The sequence below is a fragment of the Littorina saxatilis genome, unplaced genomic scaffold, assembly GCF_037325665.1.
Source record: "Littorina saxatilis isolate snail1 unplaced genomic scaffold, US_GU_Lsax_2.0 scaffold_2008, whole genome shotgun sequence".
In the NCBI taxonomy this organism is placed as follows: Eukaryota; Metazoa; Mollusca; class Gastropoda; order Littorinimorpha; family Littorinidae; genus Littorina; species Littorina saxatilis.
The window spans coordinates 1-12,417 of NW_027127498.1; the positions used below are offsets into that span (position 1 = coordinate 1).

Genomic DNA, 12,417 nt, shown 5'->3' on the forward strand with positions numbered 1-12,417 from the left:
CTGATGGGGTCTATGTCCACCAAAAGAGTGGGGTTTCCTGAAGGTGGATTCCCGGTATACTGGGAATACCACAGGGTGTAGTTCCTGTAGCGTTTCGCTGAGATCGATGAGTCACGTGATGCTTAGCGACATCGGTAGAATTTGATGTTTTTCGATCTTTTTTGATATTTCTTAGAAATTCGAGTATGGTTTGCAAGTTTTATTGAAAAACTCCACCCTGTGGGATTCGATCCTGTATACATGGAATCCCCCTCCAGGAACTCCACCTGCAGGGAATCCCACTCTTTTGGTCGACATAGACTCCATCAGCGTTATCTGGATGTCTTAAAAGGGAGTACCACTGTACAGTCGTGTTAATAACATTGACTTGCTCAAAATGAAAACAAGTCTTCACAGTCTCATCACAACATCAAGAGATCACAATCTTTTTGCGGCATGTGCAATATCCTGTGATTCACTATCAATCCAGGTTATGTACCATCATCTCTCTACACAATGCGTAATTTGATACATCTTTGTACACAATAAATTGCAGCACTTGCAAATCCCATGAAAACTCTTGTAATCAAATAGATCAGCTTGCAAAACAAAAAGAAGAAGCCTTTTTATTCGTCTTGTGTCAATGACAATCATTCTGATTCTTTCTTGATAGGCCAAATTTATGTTCTCATTTTACTGCACATGGACACATCTCTTTTATCCCTCTCCTCTATCTCTCTCTCTCTCTTCTTCTTCTGCGTTCGTGGGCTGAAACTCCCACGTACACTCGTGTTTTTTGCACGAGTGGAATTTTACGTGCATGACCGTTTTTTACCCCACCATTTAGGCAGCCATACTTCGTTTTCGGAGAAAGCATGCTGGGTATTTTTGTGTTTCTATAACCCATCGAACTCTGACATGGATTACAGGATCTTTTTCGTGCGCACTTGGTCTCGTGCTTGCGTGTACACACGGGGGTGTTCGGACACCGAGGAGAGTCTGCACACAAAGTTGACTCTGAGAAATAAATCTCTCGCCGAACGTGGGGACGAACTCACGCTGACAGCGGCCAACTGGATACAAATCCAGCGCGCTACCGACTGAACTACATCCCCGCCCCTACTCTCTCTCCTTCTCTCTCCCTAAAGCCTAAAGCCTCAACACAAGAAATATTCATATAACTTTGCCATTTTGCACTTCAGTTAATCTTTTGTCTTTTTTAAGTCTGTTAATTGCTTCTGTGGGGTCACACCGAGATCGTATTAGCCATGCGACACTATCACCAACTGAAATTACTGTACAACATAGAAGGTGTAAGCAGGAGAAGAACATGGATATTGTATTCAGGATTGTGTTTACCAGAAATGTCTGGTATTATTTTACTAGTCAGTTGAAAAATCTGAAATACCAGAAATGATATCAGTAGCCAGTCATATACCTACCATTTTAACATGTACTTTTTTCAGGGGATAGTGAGAGATATGGGGAGTGAGAAAGAGAGGGGTGGGTTAAGAGAGAGAGAGAGAGAGAGAGAGAGAGAGAGAGAGAGAGAGAGAGAGAGAGAGAGAGAGAGAGAGAGAGAGAGGGGGAGAGAGAGAGAGACAGAGAGAGAGAGAAACAGAGGGGGAGAGAGAGAGAGAGGGGGGAGAGAGAGAGAGAGAAAGAGAGAGAGAGAGAGAGAGAGAGAGAGAGAGAGAGAGAAAGAGAGAGAGAGAGAGGGAGAACTCAGAACTCAGAACTCAGAACTTTATTACATAAGGATAAAGGTTTTAGGCTTAGCCTAATCTTCCAACCTGTCCTTGGAACATATACAAAGAATAATTGTAAACAAAAACAAAGACTGCGCACATACCTCATCAAAGTATTAAACTAATAAAACATCAAAATAATGGTCGAGTATAAACATACAAAATATTGGACTCACAAAGTCATATAAAACAAAACCAAATACAAACAAACGTAAATGTTTTTTACATTTCTTAAAAAAGTACAGCAATGTATTGCCGAACAGGGCCATGTATACAGGCAGCTAAAGTTTCAAGAAGAAGGGGGAGGGGGACGAGGGATTACACATTCAGATTAACTACATATACAATATTTAAAAAACAAACAAACACTTAAGAGCATTGCATACATTATCCGAGTACACAATGGAAACTAAACATCAGGGACAGTTTATAGTGTGATCAAATGTGTGTGCAACTGCCTTTTAAAGGCCTTTAATGATGCGGATCGTTTGATTTCTATTGGCAAAGAATTCCACAGAGATGATCCTGAAAAAGCTAAGCTGGATTTATAAAGATCTATACGAGGAATTGGAGGAAGTAAATTTTGAGACCCATACCTCTTCGTAACATGTGTAAAATAGGATTGCACATAACTGGGCACATCACCATGAACTAATTTATACATAAAGACAGCCTTATTGTATGCAAGGTGGGTTTTTAGGGGAAGGAAATTAAGGCTGTTTAACTTCATTTCTGTAGACATGTGCGATTCATACATGATAAGTTTTGCAGCACGACGGTACAAAGAATTGAGTTTCAATAAGTGAACATCACTGCAGCCATCCCACAATGTCGAAGCAAAATTAATATGAGGCATTATGTGAGCATGAACGAACATTTTTAATGTTTCAGACTTCGCGTAATGTTTGAGTTTTGACAACAAATACAAATTCCTTGATAACACTTTGCAGAGGTTGCTTATGTGTGTTTGCCATTTCATTTCTTCATCGACAGTTACACCAAGTATGCGATGTTCTTTAACTTGCTGTATTTGAGTTGTACCTAAGGACAGTTGTAATTTAAGAGGACTTATCTGATGCTTTTGTCTTGTGGTAATAACAATGCTTTTAGTTTTTTCTGGGTGCAGTATCATGGCATTTGATGTGCACCATTTCGCAACTTCGTCCAAAGTGTTCTTCAGGGAAGAATTTACTGATTCCAACGAGGTGTTACTGGTATGAATAGACGAATCGTCTGCAAAAAACTCGCATTTGACTTTATCATCCGATACATGTAAAGGCAAATCATTAACGTAAATACAAAAGAGAATAGGTCCCAATACAGACCCTTGAGGGACGCCATGTTTTACTAGTGCAGTAGACGAATTCTGGCATTGTAGAGTGACATATTGTGTCCGGTCAGCAAGATACGATTTAAAGAAGTCACAGACCGAATCGTTTCTCAAATAATAGTGTAATTTTTTCAACAATATGGAATGATCGACTAAGTCAAATGCTTTCTTAAAATCCAAAAACAATGCTCCTGTAACTTCAGACTTGTTCATTGCTGACAGCCAAGCTTCACAGAGAGACGTAAGAGCTGTGTGGCAAGAATGCTTGGACCGAAAACCGGATTGAAACTGATGGAACAAATTTTGTTCTTCTATGTAAGCAAGAAGATGCTTGTGCACATGCCGTTCTAATGGTTTTGACAAAACAGGCAGCAAAGAAATGGGTCTAAAATTACTTGGGTCTGAGAGATCTTTACATTTGGGAAGGGGTATGACTTTGGCGCTTTTCAATTTAGACGGAAAAAAGTTCTGCTCAATACTAAGGTTATATACGAACGTGAGCGAATCCACAATATACGGTAGAGAAAGCTTCAATAACTTCACGGGTATTTTATCAGGACCCATGGACTTTTTATTCTCCAGGTTTTCAATAAATGTTCCGACCTCATGAACTGCAATCGGAGGAATGATAAACGCTTCATTGTTTATTCTGTTCCGCTGACAGTATTCGTCCAATTTTTCAAAACAGTTATCTGTACCCGGAGAATATGTTTCTGCCACAGAAGCCTTCAATTTATCCGCTAAAGATATAAAATGATTATTAAATTCTTCCGCAGATAGTTTTGTTAGATTAGCAGTTGACTTTTTCCTAGATTTATCAAGGATTTCATTTACTGCCCGCCAAATTGTTGCAGTATCTTTCTTATCGGAAATCAATTTATCAAAGTAACCGGTTTTTGATTGTCTCACTCGGTTTAACACCTCATTCCTCTGCTGTTTATATTCGTCTGTCATCTTATTTTCCTTGAAATAATCTCTCAGTGCCATCGCCTCTATAATATCTGATGTTAACCAAGGCGGAAGTCTGGCATGTTTTACTCTATGCTGACGCAGGGGCACGTGCTTATCTATAATTGTGCTTAAAATGCTATACAAGTGATTAAAAGCATCATCTGCAAGACTGAAATCAAAAACGCTCTGAAATGGAGCTTCACTAAGATCACGAAAAAATGCAGACTCATCAAAATGTCTAAAACTTCTGTATTCTATGGTCGTGTGGCCTTTTGGTCCTGATTTAGGCAAGCGCATAGAGACCGAACAAAAAATAGGCCTATGATCGCTGATACTGGAATTGGACACATACACATTTGAAACAATCTTCTTATTATCAGTATATATATGATCAATAAGAGTTGCAGTTGTGTCTGTTATTCTTGTTGGGTTCAGAACCAGTTGATGAAGACCTAATAAAGTTGTTGTTGAATTCCATACTGTTTGAGGCTTATTCAAATTAATATTAAAATCTCCAAGCAATAAAATATCTTTATTGCGTGATTTGACTTTATCCATCATCTGAATGAAATATTCTGACCAAATCGACGTTTCGGCAGGGTTACGATATATATAACCTATGAGTAGAGGCGAGGTTTTACAGTTTTTTACTTCAATCCAAATGCACTCAATATTGTCGTCCTCTAAATCAGTTCTTCGTGTTGCACATTCAGAAATTGATTCATGAATATAGACTGCAATGCCTGTCTGATTCTTCCTTGCGCTGTCGCGTCGCAAAACAGAGTATTGGGAAATGTAAATCAAGTTATCGGCAATTCTCGAGTCGAGCCGTGTTTCGCTCATCCCAAAAACATGAACTGGCTGTGAGCCTTGGTTTAGCAGCACGCATATATCAGGCACTTTGTTAACGAGATGATAGACATTAAGATGTCCAACCTGGAGAGTGTGTTTTGACACGTTTGAATTCATAATAATTATAATAAACAAAATTATTATCAACAACCAAAAATCTGAGAACAAATTAAACAGAGATTAAATCAATGAACAAACACGGAGAAAAAATAATGCACAAAAGAGCAAAAAGTGAAACAAACAAGTTACAATTTCAGTAACTGGCTAACTTAACGGAAAAGTCAAGTGAAAAGTAGTAAATCGGAATTTAAAAAAAAAAAAAAAAATCTGCGAAATGTTATAAGCGTTCGATGCACAGCAATCATAAATGTACCTGCCAGCACTGCACTCATACACACACAGAATATGATAAAATAAAATTAAACAGTTCGAACAGGGATGAACGATACGCTAAATTAAATCCCCACAACGCTAACACGATTTCACTTTCTTTAAGCAGAGGCATTCATAGTCTCTCCGCAAACGGGTTTGAATCAAAGATTAACACACACAAGGAAGAAAGACACGCGTGTTTGGATGCAGATGTTTTCACAGTGTTTAAAGCAGCAGAATACTTGGGGGGTCGTGGACAAAATTAACACAATGTCTGGAGGTGTTGAACGACATAGTTAATAGTTATGAAATCACATCCGCGAAATCACACTCGTTTAGGTACACTCATTAGTGTACTTACCGTTACATGAGTTTAGACACCGCAATTGATAAAATACACACTCACACATACACACATACACTCACGCTCTACTGTATGCTTAAAGTAGCCTTTTGAAACTACTTAGTAGGATGCTTGGTGCATCCCGGGGGGCCACTGCCCATAGAAGGACGGCTGGGTGTGTGCGTGCATAAAGGGGCTGAGTTGATACTGCCTGAAGGCGTTCATCCAAGGTGGGTAATACATTGTAGGATATTGATGTTCCCCACGTGGAGACAAGGGGAGACTGGGATGGCTGATGTGCTGTTGAGTAAACGGTTGGTGGGCCGGTGGCGGTAGTAGTGATGGTTGATGAGACTGTTGCTGCTGCTGCTGCTGTAGTGGTGGTTGATGAGACTGTTGATGCTGCTGCTGCTGCAGCCGAGGGAGAAGCAACGGCTCTTGCTGCTGCAGCGACAGCTGCGGGTGCGGCGGCTGTTTCTGCCACTGTTGCTGCTGCTGTTGTTGCGGCTGTTGCTGCTGCTGCCGATGTTGCTCATGCGGCGGCTGTTGTTGCTGCTGTTGCTGCCGCTGTTGCTGGTGCGGCGGCTGTTGCTGTTGTGGCAGCTGCTGCTGCTGTTGATGAGGTGGCCATTGCTGTTGTTGGTGAGGTGACTGTTGCTGCTGCTTCTTTTGCAGTGGTTGATGTGATATGGGCGGAGGCGCTCCGCCTTTAACGACGTCCGCAAACGAAGCTCTGCCTAGTCGCTTCTCAAAAACGATGGCTTTGATGTCCTTTACGAGTAAAGACAGGCCCCTTGCAGAGTAGTGGAGAGAGAGAGAGAGAGAGAGAGTGTGTGTGTTTGTGTGTGTGTGAGTGTGCATGCGTGCATACATGTGAGGGTGTGTGTGTGCGTGGGTGTGTGTGCGTGGGTGTGTGTGCGTGTGTATGTGTGTACGTGCATGTGTATGTTTGTGTGGGCATGTGTATGAATGTGCATGCATGCGTGTGTATGTGTGTGTGGGTGTTTGAAGGCATGCATATTTGGTGGACACTTTATCGGAGGAGGAATGTGCTCCTACATAGATTAAATCTCACCAACAGAAAGAGTTGCAACAGCTGTTCAGGCCTACGCAAAACGAGATTGGAGTTGGGTTGGAAAGCCAACCGTAAAAGCTACACTCAGGGACTGCGTAAAGCGTTAAGTTCCTTTAGTATATATATAAGTAAAAACGCATCTCAATGATGTGCTTGGCAATTAAAAACAAAAAGGCAGGATGTGTGTGTCAAAGAAAATTTTCCATTTAAATGTATCATTCATTTTAATGGACAAAAAAGTGTTATTGTTTATAAAAAATACAAAAAAAAGTAAATTATTCCCAACAAATTTCAAAATACCGGAAATCAAATCGGTCACCGGTTATGTATTCTGGTTTACATTTCATTTGAATGTTTTTTCTCCTGGCAAATATACAGAAATCACTGTGATTTAGACTTGGTTTGAATGGTGGACAAGACAAAGTGATATTTTTCCGCTAAAGCGAAGATTTGTACTTGCAAAGAAATTCAGTAGAACACCCCTTGGAAGACCTCCAAAAATAAAAGAAATCAGAGAGCCTCAAAAGGGGATCAAAATTTACAGACGCTATGGGGGGGGGGGCGGGGAGGGGGACCGAGGTGCTAGCAATGGTTAGGGGGGATGTCTTAAAATGCTGTTATGGGTGTCTTATAAGATGGGTTCCACTGCACCGTTTTGGAAATGAGTCAGCTTGATCAGCCTATACAGTGGAAATGAGTCAGCTTGATCAGCCTATACAGTGGAAATGAGTCAGCTTGATCAGCCTATACAGTGGAAATTAGTCAGCTTGATCAGCCTATACAGTGAAAATCCCTTTTTAAGACCTCTGAGAAAATCAGATCTTGAAAAGGAGTGATCGAGTCTGAAAATGGAGGTAAATTTACAGACGTTAAGAACAGAAAGTATTATGTCTAAAAGTTTGAAAAAGCAGGTTCTTAAAACGGGGGAGGTCTAAATGGGGGAAGGGGTGCATCTTAATTTTGTTTTGTTTACTGTACTGTATGTACCTGGGAAGGAAAGGGCCGTTGACAGCATTCTGCATGAACATGTTGGAATACTGGGGAAGGTCCACCTCGGTCTGCAGCCAGTCTATCACATCGTCCACCGTCCAGTTGTACACTGCACATCAAACAGTACACAATTCACTTCTTCTTCTTCTGTGTTCATGGTCAGTGATACTCCCACGTACACTCGCCTTTTTTGCACAAGTGGGTTTTTACGTTTATGACCAGTTGACAGTATACTGCATAACAAAAACAAGACTATTCAATTCTTCTGCTTTGTTCATGGGCTGAAACTCCCTGGTGCACGAGTGTTTTTTGCACGAATGGGTTTTTACGTGTACAACTGTTTTTACCCTGCCATTTATTAGGCACCCATACACCTCTTTCGGTGATTCAATTAGTTTATCATGACACTAAAACTGTCCAGAGAGCACATATGTGACCCTCCACCACGAAATGAGTCGCATGTCACCTCGCGCGGTTCTGCGCTAGGCTTAACATAAGTCCGGGGAGTGTCTGGTAACATTGTGAGGGTCACCTTAGCCACAGGCTTATAACTCAAACAGTTTTCGCTCTTTTCTAAAACGGTTTTCACCACTGGATAGAGCATAAAAAACTCTTTAAGAAAATGTACAAATATGAAAATCATGCAAAGGTGACATGCGACTCATTCCGTGGTGGAGGGTCACATATTATGGCCTTGTGGATAAGACGCCGGTCTCCCATACGTGGAATGTTGAGTGTTCGAATCCCCGCCGGGCCTGGAGGGTTAAGGGTGGAGATCTATCCGATCTCCAAGGTCAATTTATGTGCCACCCTGCTCGTGTCTTATCCCCTTTTTTATGTGTAAAAGCAAGCATAAGACTGAAGTGCAACGGAATAGATCCTGTAATTTATGTCAGAGTTCAGTGGGTGTTAGAAACACAAATACGAAGCATGCAAATCTTCTTACCAAAAATTCAGTGTAAAAGCTTCATACAGCAAGCTTCCCGAAGTAGCATTCACAAAGTCAAATTTACCCAATTAATATCGGGCTTAACTATTTAATCATATTAAGCAGTAATCGACGTCGTCGTTCAATTTTGAAGTAATTCATTTTAAACAGCTTTTTAGGACAAACCTGATTATTTTATTGTTTAATAGTGTTTATATATTCGTTCCTCGGGTATATATAGAAAGATTAAACAATGCTAAATCATGCATTGTAAATCGTATTTAAGAGAATATTTTTCATGGAGATTGATTGACATAGTTTCTTCTTCTTCTTCGTTCATGGGCTGAGACTCCGAGTCCCACGTTCACTGATGTTTTTAGCACGAGTGGATTTTTACGTGTATGACCGTTTTTTTACCACGCCATTTACTGATTTAGGCAGCATACGCCGATTTCGGGGGAGGCATGCTGAGTATTTTGGTGTTTCTATAACCCACCGAACTCTGACATGGATTACAGGATCTTTTCCGTGCGCACTTGGTCTTGTGCTTGCGTGTACACACGAAGGGGGTTAAGTCACTAGCAGGTCTGCACATAAGTTGACCTGGGAGATCGGAAAAATCTCCACTCTTAACCCACCAGGCGGCAGCGACCGGGATTCGAACTCACGACCTCCCGATTAGGAGGCCGACGTCTTACCACCATGCCACTGCGCCCGTCCGTGACATAGTTTTAAGGTAAAAAAAAAACAATCGCCAAGAATCGAGTTATGCCAAAATTTCAAGATGACATTAATATGCAAGATGAAAATGTGGAAAAGTCATGTACCCTGGGAGTATTTCCAGGCACGCCACAAGTCGTCGACACTGATGAGTTTGTCGTTGTTGTGAAAGAGAGAGTGACGCTCAAAGCCATCTTCATACTGCAGCTCATCCCGCAGAAACTGTGGACAGAAATTTGATTTTTTTTTTTTACTCCAGTAGACCCTCCCTCCCCCTTCCGGTAAGACCTCCGAAATTTCAGAATATCAGGCCTCAAAAGAACGTATTCCAAGTTTTAAAATGTGGGTAAATTAACAGACAAAATGTAAATCTATAAAGAAAAAGAAAACAAAAAACACAGGATCTTTAACGGGGGTTGCAAACTGCTGACTAATCTGCTGTATCAATTCTTGATTGAAGCCACAAATCTGTATTTATTTCTAAAACCTGCAAATGCAGCAGTCAAAATACACCACAAAGTTCTTTGTTGGTCATTTAGCCACAGATCTGTTAGTGCTTCTCCAACCAGACAACCACACACACCCACACGAATGCACACACACACACCCACACAAATGCACACACACACACACCCACACGAATGCACACACACACACCCACATGAATGCACACACACACACACCCACACGAATGCACACACACACACACCCACACGAATGCACACACACACACACCCACATGAATGCACACACACACACACCCACATGAATGCACACACACACACACCCACATGAATGCACACACACACACACCCACATGAATGCACACACACACACACCCACATGAATACACACACACACACACCCACATGAATGCACACACACACACACCCACATGAATGCACACACACACACCCACACGAATACACACACACACACCCACATGAATACACACACACACACACCCACATGAATACACACACACACACACCCACATGAATGCACACACACACACACCCACATGAATGCACACACACACACACCCACATGAATGCACACACACACACACCCACATGAATACACACACACACACACCCACATGAATACACACACACACACACCCACATGAATGCACACACACACACACCCACATGAATACACACACACACACACCCACATGAATACACATACACACACACCCACATGAATACACACACACACACACCCACATGAATGCACACACACACACCCACATGAATACACACACACACACACCCACATGAATACACACACACACACACCCACATGAATACACACACACACACCCACATGAATACACACACACACACACCCACATGAATACACACACACACACACCCACATGAATACACACACACACACACCCACATGAATGCACACACACACACACCCACATGAATACACACACACACACACCCACATGAATACACACACACACACACCCACATGAATACACACACACACACACCCACATGAATACACACCCACACACACCCACATGAATACACACACACACACCCACATGAATACACACACACACACACCCACATGAATACACACACACACACACCCACATGAATGCACACACACACACACCCACATGAATACACACACACACACACCCACATGAATACACACACACACACACCCACATGAATACACACACACACCCACATGAATACACACACACACACACCCACATGAATACACACACACACACACCCACATGAATACACACACACACACACCCACATGAATGCACACACACACACACCCACATGAATACACACACACACACACCCACATGAATACACACACACACACACCCACATGAATACACACACACACACACCCACATGAATACACACACACACACACCCACATGAATGCACACACACACACACCCACATGAATACACACACACACACACCCACATGAATACACACACACACACACCCACATGAATACACACACACACACACCCACATGAATACACACACACACACACACCCACATGAATACACACACACACACACCCACATGAATACACACACACACACACCCACATGAATACACACACACACACACCCACATGAATACACACACACACACACCCACATGAATACACACACACACACACCCACATGAATACACACACACACACCCACATGAATACACACACACACACACCCACATGAATACACACACACACACACCCACATGAATGCACACACACACACACCCACATGAATACACACACACACACACACCCACATGAATGCACACACACACACACCCACATGAATACACACACACACACACACCCACACGAATGCACACACACACACACCCACATGCGCGCACACACAAGAAGAAAGAATCTAAAACCCGTGACGCTAAAACGCTTTTAAACACGTTTAAACTGACCTCATCGCTTTCTGATTGGTCGACGTTTCCGTTGCGATCGTCGTCGATGAGCCTGTGCAGTTGCATGATGGCCTCGTAGCCAAACTTGTCTTTGGTGCATTCTGTGTCCTCCTCCACACAGTCTGAAGAAGAAAAAAAAGAAGAGAAAAACCAAAAAGAATTAGTGAAATGTTTAGACTTTAAACATTCACACACACACACACACATACACACACACACACACACCCACACGAATGCACACACACACACTACCCTCATAATGCCAAATATCCCCCTACTACTACTACATATATAAGTCAGGATTGCCTGAACCATCCATAAATATTGTCTCCTTATCCCATTCTTGTCAAGCACATCTGTTCAACATCAGTACTCAACAATTCATGACACAGTCAGCTGTGTTGTTTTTGCCAACATCAGTTGTTTTGCCTGTGTGATGCTTTTGTTGTTAACACCACAGTCTTGTTGCATGTATATATGTATTGGGTTCCAAACTCAACATGTCTTATCTGATTATAATAATATTATATTCACAGACCTGTTTACCCCCATAAGTGTTTTGGAGTAATGCTCAGCCCCAAAAATAGTAATCCTGGCACAAAAATAGTAATCATCCAGCATTCGTTGCCAATTACAACGCACATGACAACTGTGTCTGCGAAA

The 12,417-nt window shown here is 41.9% G+C and overlaps 2 protein-coding genes across 2 annotated transcripts; one reads left to right on the top strand and one right to left on the bottom strand.

Moving 5' to 3' along the window:
• Positions 1-5,916: 5,916 nt before the first annotated feature.
• LOC138955938 (antifreeze protein Maxi-like) lies at positions 5,917-6,288 on the top strand. The gene has a single exon (XM_070327431.1). It carries the CDS (start codon positions 5,917-5,919, stop codon positions 6,286-6,288), a length of 372 nt encoding a protein of 123 aa, XP_070183532.1.
• Positions 6,289-7,637: 1,349 nt separating this feature from the next.
• LOC138955940 (stromal interaction molecule homolog) lies at positions 7,638-11,876 on the bottom strand (the record flags this gene model as incomplete). The annotated part of the gene is given in 3 exon segments (XM_070327433.1): positions 7,638-7,749; positions 9,396-9,510; positions 11,755-11,876. Coding segments are annotated over 3 exon segments (349 nt in total), but the record flags the coding sequence as incomplete, so codon positions are not given.
• Positions 11,877-12,417: the final 541 nt, after the last annotated feature.

Bases quoted from the DNA above. Each gene is read 5' to 3' on its own strand.
- LOC138955938 (XM_070327431.1), top strand. From the start codon at position 5,917: ATGGTTGATGAGACTGTTGCTGCTGCTGCTGCTGTAGTGGTGGTTGAT.